General features: G+C 38.9%; 1 protein-coding gene across 3 annotated transcripts in view; it reads left to right on the top strand.

The window, feature by feature from the left end:
* The window catches only part of tns1b (tensin 1b), a 160411-nt gene that overhangs the window by 80931 nt on the left and 65717 nt on the right, over window positions 1–13763 (top strand). For all 3 annotated transcript variants that reach the window (XM_027277342.1, XM_027277366.1, XM_027277396.1), the window contains one exon: window positions 10412–10450. In XM_027277342.1, coding sequence (XP_027133143.1) covers window positions 10412–10450 — 39 coding nt within the window. The remainder of the gene's footprint in view (window positions 1–10411; window positions 10451–13763) is intronic.

Raw genomic sequence — 13763 nt, 5'->3', positions numbered from 1 at the left:
TTGCTGAAGCATTTTAAGCACGTCAAGATATGTTCGATCTGATCAACTACCAAGCAAAAGCACAGACAGTGGTTTATTTGAAATGAAGATCAGCTTGTGGGCGCATTAACTCAAATGTAGACCAATCCTTTTAGGTCTGCAAGATGTTTGAGTTCATAGTTATCATAGTTAATCCATAATACGGAAATATGTTGCCCAAATTCAGAAGGTAAGTTAGAAAGAGACAGAAAACTTAATATTGTAGTTTCATTGTTTACCGCATGCACCATGGATCTGGATTGAGTTGCTGAATTATTTGACATGACTCCAGTGGACTTTGACAAGCTGCCATCACTTTGAACCGTTTTTGGTCACTACATACAGCTTCTTTTAAGATTTACAGCAGATTTGGAGAAGCAGCTCCTGGCCGTGCTCTAAAGGCCTCAGCTTACATTAGAAGTTGTTGGAAAGTGTTAGAATAGCCAACGGGAAGGAATGGGTGGGTGGAGGCTTTTTCCTCTCCTTCTTTTTTTTTTTTTCTAAACTAACAGGTTTTTTTCATCATCAAACTTGATATCATTTTCATGACTTTGATAATAACCAAATAACCATTTCAAAACAAATGTATTGGTACGAGTTGTTTCCAGTAAATGCAGGCTACAGATGAGGAGGAGCATATTGTTTTTACTGGAAATGTTATAAATCATAATGTCTGTGAAAGTTCTCAGTCATCCAGGTCATCTTTCTTCTAGAAGGGCTACTGGACTTGGTTGTAGATCCGTAAAGACACTGAATCATAATGTGCGCTTTTTTTTTTTACTAGAAAAGTGGCAGATATTAACCATAGAAGCTTTGTATAATAAATCTATATAATCACTATGTTACCCCATAAAAAGATTTTCAGATTTTGCTATTTAAATTTCATGGTAAGGCAATGGACAAAGCATGAAATTAGTTAACTTGCATTCACATTCAATCAATTTAAAAAAAACATTAGTGAAACTACAATTTGTTTCCATATGACTGAACATCCATGTGAACACTATGTGAAATATGTACCCTGTGTGTGTGTGTGTGTGCCAGCAGTCCACCGGGAGGGTGGAGAGGTTGTTTTCTGTCTCCTTTTTTTTTTTCTTATCAAGCCTTCATGTCACTCTGAAGAATGTTTATAGAAAGCAGACCTGTTTCCTTGGTTTTGCCAGAAAGCCCTCATATTGTTGTTTGCTTTTCATGGCTGATTGATGGGAGGGCAAGAGGGGTTTGGTCTCGAACAGAAAGACAGGAAACACTGGTGCCAGATTTTTCCGAATCTCTCAGAGCAGCTGAGACTTGAGGACCAGTGTGCTAAAAGTTGAGGAGATGCTTGTCTGGCGCTAAATAACAAGTGTATATCGTGTACTAGTGTTGTATGTTTTGGATGGTATCTTTTTAAATGATTGTTTTATCCACATGGAAATTTCGACATGAGTTGACTTTTTTAACTGCTGTGTTAATGCTGGAAATCAAATTTTAATGGTCTTTTATAGTTTTGCCCAGCTTGTTTATGACCTGCTAATGGTAGGGTTGAATGTTGATTCTGGACATATTAGTAATATTTATTATAGTAATATTTTTCCTGGAAACATGGAGCAGTAGTGATTAATGTTTACTGGAATCTGTTTATGCAGATCTGAGAGTGTATCACTGTCCAGTAGATTTCAAATGCATATTGAACGTCAAAACTGTTGAGTGATTGTGTACAAAACAATACGGAGCAAAGGGAGAATATAACAATTAATTCTTACATAATCTCTATTTGAACATTTGTCATATTTAACTATTGATGCCTGAGGAAAAGCATTTTGAGGATGGTTGAAAGAGAAGTAGATAGGGAGAGGAGAGAAGAAGGAGATGAAGAGAAAGACTTTGGCGGGATTAAATATGAAACCCAAACCTGCCCATCCATCTGTCATTAGATGGCAAAATATGTGGGTGTGAGGGTAAGTTAGTATGGTAGTAAGATTATTGCAAGTTAACTTACGTCTGCAATATCCTTCCACCAAAGGGGCCCTTTGACTTGGCATGGTTGACTCTTAGCACAGACTTGCCTTAGCTCGTCTTGTTTACCTCCTGAAATCAAGAGACTGAGGCACTCCTCATGCAAGTCACCATAGCCAAAACAAAACAATGTCATCACAAAGTCCATCTAGTAGTTCAAACACATCACATGATCTTCATTTGCAAATCCCCCTGCCCAGTTGTCATGAAATTGCAGATTCAGGCTGAAACTACCAATTATGTCATTATTGGTTAATTTGCCCATCATTTTCTGGATTAGTTGATTAGTTCTGTGGTCCATAAAATGTCAAATATTAGTGAAACGATGTTTATCAATGTTTCCTAAAGCCTAATGTGACATCCTTGTCTTGTTTGGCACAATATTCAGTTTACTGTCATAGAGGATGAAATAAACTAGGAAATATTCACATCTGAGAAGCTGAAATCAGAGATTCTGAACTCAAAATGGCATTTTGATTATCAAAATAGTTAGCAGTTAATTTAACTGTCAACCACTAATCAATTAATTGTTGCAATGGTGATTTGAACATTGCATATAATTCCAATAAATGTCCACTGGGCAACTCCATCTTCTAATAAAGCTCATGTGATACGATTGAAAACTCCAAACCAACCACTAAATGGACTTTGTGGTGAGACTGTTTTTGTCAATGACATCCCATTTCTTTTGTCTGTCCTCAACAGCACAGTGATATAAGATTATGGTTGAGACTGTGGCAAATCTTGCACTCTACCATGTTAAATATTAGTGCACAGAGTTACCACAATAACTGTAAGAACCACAATATCATATTATGTGGTTATTTTTCTGTGTACTTAAGGGTACAGTGGAAGGCATACATCAAAATGTTTCATTTCTGGCTGGCAGGCGGTCCTGTGGTTTAAGGGTAGAATAAACTTTATTTTCTCCCTCCACTCAAAAATAAGTTTTGCTTATTGTTTCTTCACTCAGATGTTTGAACTTCAATCAGGATTATGTACAGTATGTGGAGAGTTTGACGCTATGAAGCTGTTTTTACATTCATCTGCTGAAGGGGAAAAGCTTTTGCCTTCACCTTCAATCTCAGAGTAATAATAAGATGATTTGTGACACTGTGACAACTAGTTTGGAAGCCACTTCTGGTCTAGTACGCAATTTCTACAAGAGTGACGTGAAAACTTGTAACCTCAATTGAGTTGTCAGCAGGAGACATCTTGTGTCCAGCTATTAAACCGTGGAAATGTTTTTCAGTGATTCATACTCTGTCTTATCATATCTGGACTTGATCTTTGCTATTTTCCCTGATACAACTCACTTCCTTTTGCTTATAGTCATTCCTACATTCTTTTTCTGTCTCTCATGTCAGACTTGTTCTGTCTGTGTACATGTCGTTACACTGGTTTCTAACATCTCCTGCAGGCCAACAGATGTCCAATGACGACATGTGGAAAAATATTTTCATCTTAACAGTGTCACTAAGATACGAAATGGGGAGATGCTGTAAGACAGTTTTTCACTTTAGACAGGCTGAAGTTTTCCCCTGCTTCTTGTCTTTGAGCTAAGCTAAGCAAAACGACTCCAAGACATTTCTCTGTACTGTACGCACCGAGATGAAATAGATATTGATCTACTGGTAGACTGCAAATAAGCACTTTGCCCAAAATGTCACATTTGCTTCAGTAGGCAATGACTTGAAATTGGATTGGCAGTGAAAACACCTTAAATTTGCTTAAGTTTACTTCCCATCAAAACTAAAACAGCAGAGTGGAAATACAAGCAGCTCTTAAACTAAGAGGCTTTTACTCTGGATGCCAAAGGGTGTCCATCCCCCCTCAACCCTGATTCTTCATGGCTGCTGTCTTCTCTCACCGCCCACGCCCTCTCCCCCCTTCCCTCCTCCTCAACTTGGCCCGGTTCCAGACAGTGAGAGCCATGCCGAATGCGTAAATTAGCGTGCTGGTAAATACCGGCTCTTAGCTGAAAGGGCCTGGGAAGGGAACGTGACCCCCGCTGTAACTTTGGAACAAAAGAAACAAGCCGTAGCTTCTCCCCTCTCCGCGCCGTCACTCCTGTACAACAAAGATGGGGTGAGAATGAACAGGCGCTGCCGGTCGACAGAGGACCACTTTGAGTCCCGGCCATGCAGAAGAAACATGGCAGGGACATACAGAGGCTGTCAGAACCCTCTGTGTTCATGCCCAAGCAGAATAAGATATAAAGTATTATGTTTTGTTTATCTTGATATTTATCTCTGCTTGGATATTTGCTACTGCAGTGACGTCAATCTTAATCTTTATAGCGTATACACACTTACAAACTTGTTCCATGATGCTTTCATTTACAGTACTCACACACAGGAGCTCACGTGGATGGAGCATATCACATGGGGCAATTGTGTTATTTTCAATTTGATTAATCAGTTCCTTATTTATGCTTTAAAATTTCAGAAATGTTAATGTCTTCTTCAAATGTCAACAATTGGAAAGCCAAAGATATTTAGTTTACAAAGATATAAAACAGAGAAAAGCAGCAAATCATTAGAGAAGTTGGAACCAGAGGATGTTTGATGTTTACTCAATAAATGACTGAAGTGATCATTAAAAGAGTTGCAGATTAACTTTTTTGATTGATTAATGGACTTGGTACCCTGACAGTTCTCATAGTATACATATGTACAAAGACATGAAACAAGAATAACAATCGCACATGTCCCCATGTGTTTCATATGCTCTAAACCATAAATCAGCAGCACTGAGACAAGGAACAGTGTTTGGAGACTGCTGTACTGTCGTGTACATGTCCTACAGTCCAATCTGCTCAATAAATCTATGATTTTCCACAACTTTCCCCGGAGGATCACAGACGCCATAACTTTCACAGACACAGATAGTCAGATGAAAAGATCAAAAAGAATTTACATGTTGTAGACAGAAAGAGACAAGGTAATGAACACAAAATGAGAATGGACATTGTGATTCTAGAGTACTACAGTAGATGCATCAAAACTGATTAGAAATAGAAAAGCAGATAAACCTTTGAGAGTGATAAGGCATGGGCACTTGGAATGGAGCCCTCCCATCATTCCTTTGTGCTTTGATAATATCCCAATAAGTCCATACGGACCCGCACTCTGGCACACTCCACCATCACGGCGGCAGAAAAACCGTCTGTTACTAGTTACGGCTCACAAATTGAATTTGCACACTGAATAGTTCTGCTGGGGTGTGCCAGATGCAAGGAGCTGGATAAACATAAAAGCACTCAGGGCAGCCGTGTGTTTATATGCCAGCTCCGAGGGCCAGGGAAAGTTTTTTTAGCTGCAACACACATCCCCGTGCTCTATTCCACGGTGGAAACAAACTAACCTGTGTGGCAATCATTTCACTGCTTGGAGTAAAGCTGGAATGTGTCACGATATATCACTCTGCTGTTTGATTTTCCTACATTAAGTTTGAGATTTATAGACATAAGCATAGCAGAGATTTTAGTGCAGATTGTTTACCCGAATAATGAATCAATTCATCATTTATTTAAGACTCTACACCGTTCACGTCATTAGCAAGGGTCATTATTATATTCAGACCTGGGAGACTGTCATCAATTACCTAACGTGATTGTGTCTGGAGTGTGTCAGTAGCTAGTAGGAAACGGACTGCATGTGAACACTGTCCTACAAACCAGAGATGCCTGACATGGACTTTTGTCTGCAGGAAATGGGCCCTTGTTTATAGCAGTTAACACAAGCATGTACGGAATGCAGCAACACAATTATTCTTTATTATATTACACTCATTTGAATACTCCCGATAGCATCAACACACACTCTCGCCAGACCTCCTCCCCACGCACAGCAGAGCACGGACAATGGCTTTGTGTAGGTTTTCATCTAAATTCAAACATGATTCAGGAGCCATTGGCAACATTGCGTCCATTGTATCAGTTACCATTACCACTGGACTGATTATTTTTCGTCACTTGTTTCCATGCTTGATTCAGAAATTTCACTGTATTTCTAAGTCAGTGGTTTGTTCTGATCTTCTCTTGTGATAGCTAGAAAATACTCATGCATATTGCATGTGAGTATTGTTTTAAGATTGTTGATTGATTCATAAATGATGCAAATAAAGAAGACAAAGAATCTACAGCGATGCCAGCAGCTCTGTGAGTCTGAACTTGAAAACAGTGTTGCTTTGAGGTAAATGCTAATATGCTCACAGTGCCAGTGCTGATGTTTAGCAGATATAATGTTCACTATGTCCATCGTATTAGTTTATCATGCTAATATATGCTAATTATCACTTAACCCAAAGGGTATCTGAGGCTGATGTAAATATACCATAAACCAAAATATTCTGAAAAAAGGATGAACAGTTAAGGGATCACCAAAGTTATTACAGTTCATCCTGAGGGGGACACATGAATGTCTGTATCAAATTTAATGTCAATCCAACCAATAGTTGTTGAGACATGACTCAGAACCACAAATGTGAACCTCATGGTAACGCAAATCAGAGAATCAAGTCAAACACAAACAACAAAACTCATCAAGGCCAGAGATATCTGTACCAACTTTCATGCCAATCAGTCCAATAGTTGAGATATTTCTGCCTGGATCAAAGCGTTGCACTGACCACACTACTAGCATGACTAAACATCACATCATGAGCAAGAATCTGTAACTCCAATGCCTATATTCTTTTCAATGGAAACATGTAAGCCTTATTACCTTTTTCCATGCATACTTTTCAGATAAGATGTTTTGTGTCAGGAGTATTTTTTTTACCTAGTGGTTTCCCACTCCTTGACCTGTGGCTAGCCCACTAAGTGCTCACCTACACCCTTCCTTTAGATAAATTATTCCCTGTGGTTTCTGGGAGATCCTGGCCATGACTGCTTTACCAGGCAGCAACAGTGCAAAGTTCCATTACAGCAACAAGTTAAAGAGGCATCTACTTAGCATGAAGAAGAATGTGAGCTATTCTCATGTGGGCAGACTACCTACCCGCTCAATCTGACCTTTATGTCAGAGGTTTTACTGTATCACACTGGAAACATTGGCTGACTTGGCATGGATGTTGTCTCAAACATAATTAACTCTATTTAGTAGACATAAAAAATATGAATTTTATTAGACATGACATTCAACTAAATGTCAGTTGCCATAGCCGGTTTGATGTTTGGAGAAGAGACATGTTCATGAAGTGACTCTGTGTTATGTTATGCCCCTCTTGTTTGCTGGCACAGTGTACCCAGAAAGTCACATTTCATGATTAAATTTCGCATTAATTCCTAAGTCAAGTTGCCTAGTCAAAGTAGTGTTCATTGTATTCAGTCATAAGATTTAGGGGGCTGTATTCACAGAATATGGTGGAAACAACTATGTTTCCATAAGTGTATGATCACCTGGAAAATAAGAGTCACTATGTTTTTGTTACTTTAGAATGAGCCTGATTGCCACGTGTTCTCTTCTGTGGGGTCCGCCATGTTTCTACAGTAGCCCAGAATGGACAAACTAAACGTTTTTTTGCTCGTTTTGCGGCCATGATATAAATTATGAACCAATAAGTCCAGTTTGAAGATTTATCAAACACCAAAACACATAATGACACTTTCTGACTCTTTGAGGAAGGATTGAAAGTCTAGAAGTTATTCATATACAGTATTTTCCCCCTGCACAACAATTCTTGCAAAGCGAAATAGCTTAGCTAAATGCTACAAGGTAATCCACCTAGTTCAGTGTGCTTGAACATTTTTAAATTGGTCACCAAACTGTCTTTCTAGATAATGTTGCATAATAGTGTGGCAAAATTAGAGCCAAGACCAATTTATTTGAACATGTACAATTTGTTCTTTTTCAGCTCTCTGCTTCACTGCTGCACTCAGTCACACTGAGCAGCTTCACAGAGTTCACATTATAATGTTGACCAGTGCGCATCTCCATTACAGGGTTAAAGTGTTTAAGGTGTGTAAGTATCTATGCAAACACAATTTTTTTTTTTTTTTGCATTGTTGGGTTTCTCAAAATCATCCAAATTTTCAGGTTTCTTTGTGCAAACATGTCAGTGGGATAAAACTTTGCGGTAACTTGGCTTCTTTTGTGCGTGCAAACATACTTGATGGTTTGTGACTGCAGGTGGACTAGCTGTCAACAGGAGTTTGTGAGAGACAGAGGCATCAGGTGGAAACACTGAACAGGCCTAAGGAGCCAGGGCAAGGGGAGGGGAGGGCACCCAAAGAAACAGGGGGGCCTCTGAGAGAAGAACGGCCTGTCATTGTGCATAGAGTGATAAGGATGGTGAAGTAGGAAGGGGCTTTGAGGGAATGGAGGGGGTTATGGGAGGGTTAGAATAACTTGTAATGGAGGTGATTTGAGCCAGACTGAGATACAGTATCCTGTCAACTCCAGACACACTCCACCATGCCAGACAAATTCTCAAAAACAGAGACACATTCCACTGGGATGCCATCATTCAAGTAGGCTGTTGATACAGGACAACGTGTCGGGCAACTGTGATAGACAGCAATCACAGAGGAACATGTTGATCCCATGAAATGCGTAAAAAAGATTCTTTCTTTCCCCTAACTTTTTTTTTGCATAGGAAGTAGTATTAACAGCCATTGTAGTGGAGCATGTTTTACGTAAATTCAGGTACTGACTCTTTTCATATTAGAGTGTCAGCTGCTTCTGCTGCTAAAAGAAACTAAAACATGTAATCTGATAAAGGTCATTTCCTGTTTGGAGACAGCATTCCTGTATTCCACATTGGGTTACAGTTATAAAAGAGATTAAAAGACTTTAATGACCCAAGGTGACTCACACATCCTCAACTTTCTAAATCTAATCAGCCATCCTAACATTGCATGGCAGAAGTCCAGTGGTCTGTTTTAGTTTGGTCTGGAAGCATCCACGACAACGGATAGATAGCCCAACATACAGTACTACACCTTAAAACGACATAATTTTACCTAATTAAATAATGCTTTAATCATATTACAGAAGCTGTTCTGGGCTTTGTTGGTTTCAGAGTCCTTGGATGGCCATTATGTAGGCCAAAATTTGCATTTTGCATAGACTGTATATCGTTATATGTGTGTATATTATCTTTAGGCTGATAAGAAACAAGATACTGCAGTGCAGAAATGTAAAAATAAGTTCTGCCAATTTAAAAATGGTGCCCTGCTCAGTTCATTTTTTTGTCAGAAAACTAATTTAAAAGATTCTCATCAAAAACGTTTTCATATACTATGTGTTACTGTAAAATATAGGGCCAATATGTCATTGTCAGATTGAAAAAAAAAAGCCCAATTTCAGCTCGATAACATTCAAATATGCAAAGTTTAATTAAAGCTTACAATGGTTTCGGAAGGCACAGATAGGATGTGTATTTTGTGTGTGTATTTTATTTTTGTGAACAGATTCTAAATCTGCTTCCTGCAACTGTAACACAAAACAGACCCAAGAAGAGCAGAAGGCTTGTGTTCATGCAATGTCACAATTAGTCTTGGATAAGGAGAGTGGTGGAACAGTAGTGAGGATGAAAGGTGCTTTCGGAGGTCAACAGATGTGATAACCCTGAGGACTAATCTAAAACAGCTAAAAACAGACATGTTTGAAGTAGTAATAAAAAAAGGACGGAGGATACAAGCAAGTCAAAATCGGACTGTAATCACAAAGCTGTCCTGTGCTCATCATTTGCAATTTGTTATTTACAGAGCTACATGGCTGACTGGTGAGAATTAAGTTAGTGGGGATTTTTTCCCATGTGCAGCATCAGAAAAATGATGATGAAACAATAGCAAAGGGACAAAATACAGACACGCATAGGAAGGAAACATCAGCGGTGACATCCTGTTTGACTTCACCCTCATCAAGCACTTAATTTGAATCTTCAGTTAGAGGCTTCAGTTAGAGGCCATTATCATTACATTCTTCCTGTTTATCGGCCTCAGTCCTCATGTTCTTGCTCTGAGCCCGCAGAATGATTATGGAAACTGTTGGATGGTAATCGGATTAGCCCGGGCACTTGACAGATCATGAGTTCTGTTGGAGCAATCTCACCACTGACTAACTTCCCTTGATAGTCCAGTTGTGTTGAACAACATCTTATGATATCAAATCAGAGTTCTGAGTTTTGTAGTCATTGTTGGGGGAATGGTTGACAAGTGCTAATTCTAAACATTTGGCTTTTCTGATGTATATAATACACTGAGAACATCATAAACAGCCTAATTTAAAACTGCATTACTTGTTTGAACAAAACAGTAAAGGTGAAAGATGCTAAAATGCTACAGAAAGGGCATTTTAATATTCAGTTGCTATTTATTATGTTTTTATTTAATATGTAATTGCAAATAAGGAACAATCTGACTAACCAGTTGTACTTTTGTTTTTAGGTGTCTTCATCTTGTGTCCCAGCGACAAACTATGAGCTGGTAAGTCATACTTTTTTTTGTTTATTTTAGCAATGTGCTCATTGGGCATTATTAGGTCCTTCATGGTGCCTAATTGTTGCAAATAGGGTTGGAAAGTAACAACCTCTATCAGCTACACTAACAAGGCAGTTACTATTAGAGATAATGAACCATTATCTGGAGGCCCCCTGAGACAATCTTGTGATTTGGGGATATATAAATAAACCAGACTTTACTTGACCTAACCAGTGTTTGGCAATTGTTTTTTCTGTTCTCCTAAAATTGTAAAATAAATAAATGTATTGGTTACTGTGGCACAAAAAATCATCTAGATATGAAATAAAATAAAAAGTGGTGTCCTTGAATCTGCTATATCATGATGACGTCTTTTGGTGGTTAAAATAACACTGAACAACGTGGAGCGTATTCTGAGTATGAACTGATTTTGCAAGGGCAATAAAAAACATGCTTGTTCTGTTGCCTTATTTGGTATTGGCATTAGAAGCCGTGTTACACTTGGAGATCATTCGCTCACTCTCTTTCTCATATGTTGTGTGTTTAAATGGTTTTGGGTGCTTTACAAACCAAAGCAAATATCCCCTGCACTTTTCGACACTCACAGAAAAAACATTTCTCGAAAAGTCTTGTTTTTCTTTCATAAAAGCTGCAGTAATCAAGCAAAAACATGTTATTATCCTCTGCAGATGCTTTCGCTCTAGATGCTTTCTACATGAAGACATCCTGTGTAAGATGGACAGCTGTATGGGCCGAGCTTGTTAAGCTGTGCTCGATCTGAGCGCTTTCTGAAATGAACGCCTTTGGACACAGAGTACAAGAATTTAGCAGAAACCTACCCTCTCACTTTACCTTTTGGCCTTCATATGACATAAACATTCACTTTACTAACTGAACCCGTAGTCTGTCTGCTGCTACTTCTCTGCTGACCACTCTGATCATCTGTTCTCATGTCAGTCAACTTCAAGTTGCTGCAAAAAGGTTCTTTGCACCATTGTGATTGCAGTATTCACAATACACCTTAGGACATTTGTAGGCAAATCTGAAAATGAGAACCTTTTTATGAGCACTTTTGCAGTCAGACAGTATATGGGAAAATATGACTTTTTGACGTATGGCTCCATTGACTTTTTGACGTTTTCAGTTAGTCTATTATCTGATTTAATAGAATGGGGGGAAAAAAAGTAAAACTGAAGAAATAGAGGCTGCAGGGCATCTCCCTCCACTTTTATTTTCTTTTTATTTGGCTTGCCAACTGGAGTCTCCCCAGGGGCTTTTGCGCCTGCATTAAAGGTGCTCATTGCTCTCATAAATGCTGACGAGCTGAGGTGTAAAACATTTGTTGATGTACCTTCACCACCAAGCAGAGTGGAGACTACAGCTACAGGGCAACAATGCTTTGTAGCCCAGACATACAGTCAAATGGAAGAATATGAAAGCGTGGGAAGTAGATATGGACTGAACACTGGTTGTGTTTACTGAAGTTGTTCGGACGTCAAGCTGCCGTGCAGTATTAAATTTGTATAAGTACATATTACATAGATGAGTAAATTGTTCTACTTGTGCATATGTGACAGCCTTCTGGTGCGCAGCCATGGTAGTGACTCTGACTGACAGGAAGTGAATGATGCTGTTTGTGTATGTGTGTGGACGTGCAAGCGTGCATGCCTGCGAGCATTCCCAGCAGCAATGCTCAAGCCTGAGGTGTGTGCGTGTGCATGTGTGTGTGTGTGTATGCATATGAGAGCTCTCAGCCCCTTGTTTGGTGAATTCCTTTGCACCCTGCCAGAGACCAACATGATTTACTGCCCCACTCAGGTGCAGACTGATTGCAATATCGACCATATATTAACTCGGAGAAAGAAATGTTGGAAAGACAAAGAATCTAGACATTCCACTGAGATAGGACGAGCTACAAAATATACAACTTCATTACCGGATGATAATGCTCCATTCTGAATGGAATGGAAATCTGATATTTCTGATATAAGCAGCTGTTTCTCAGCAGAACATCACCGGCTGCCTGACATTTTTCTGAATTACTTAGCTAAACAAAAGTTAAATTAAAAAATTCAAAAGTTAGATTTTGTCAAAATAAGTGACTTGTTTCAAATGAGAGGATTTAAGAAGACTTCCAAAATCTCAAAAAAAACTGCACTCACACATTATAAGACATTTTTTGTCACCTTGTCGTGAGGGTTCACAAGCTATCACAACTGATTTAAGATGAGGTTTGCAAGATTATTCCAGTTGCAGCCTGAAGCGAATGATTGCAACATTCAAGTAAAACGTGCATGAAGTCATTCTCTGTCCACTGCCGTACAGTTCCCCATTGACCCGTCTCCAAGGTGATCTGACTATAAACAGCTAAACATCTTTTTGGCTTTGAGAGAATCAAACACTGTTAACTAAACAATCTTGTCACAGGGACCATTTTGTGGGAGCTGTGGGACTTTAGGTAGTAGGAGTTGTGTGGGTTTTTTTTACTTTTTTTTAGGAAATGTTTTGAAACAGAAGAATGTGTGGAAAAAAATGACTAAATCTGCTATAGTTCTGCTGTATGGATTATATCCATTGAGAGTCCAGCAGTGTTACAGGACTGCAATCTTAAAATGGCAGTACTCGTTTTAATGTTGCAATAGAAAGTTCGTTCTTGCCCCTGCAAACAATGGCAGACAAAAACAGCCTCAACACAAGCTCCATTTGGTAGCTGCTGGGAGCCATCATATCAAGCCATCTTCCAAAGTAAAGAAATATTTCCAAGTTCATATGGATTTGTAGGTGTTCAAAATTATTTTTTTCTGTGCTCTTTAAGGACTTATTGTCCATTTGAAGACTGTCATAGCACCTGGAGCACCTAACAGTCAGTCATGTCTTAAAACTGCTTAAACTATATATGACCTATCATGATGAGTACAAGCTGTCTGCATGAACTTTATGGAATTGTGTCAAGAGATCTACAGATCTGAACTGAATGGATATAAGGAAAGTAAACTAATCATTTTGATTTTTGTTGGATGTACTTATGTGGAGCCACAGCTTTGGTAATTGACAGAAACAAAACACTAGAAGTTGAAGTGCACCAGCACGCTCAAAAAAATTTGTATAATTATGAAACTACGGGCCTCTTAGACCAGATTTAAATATAGTAACCCACTAGTTAGCCTACAGAGTGTATTTGGAATGAATGAACGGGCCACTGCGGGAAGGGGACGCCAACTGACAGCCTTTTTTTTTGTAACTGATGATTTGTGTTTGGAAGATCCCATCAATGATGATGACAGAAGTGATTACCCCCAACCAGACCCCCGCACTTGGA

The sequence above is a fragment of the Larimichthys crocea genome, chromosome I (assembly GCF_000972845.2).
Source record: "Larimichthys crocea isolate SSNF chromosome I, L_crocea_2.0, whole genome shotgun sequence".
Classification (NCBI taxonomy): Eukaryota; Metazoa; Chordata; class Actinopteri; family Sciaenidae; genus Larimichthys; species Larimichthys crocea.
The sequence above is the reverse complement of the archived record's forward strand: the minus strand, read 5'-3'. Positions and strand labels throughout refer to the sequence as shown.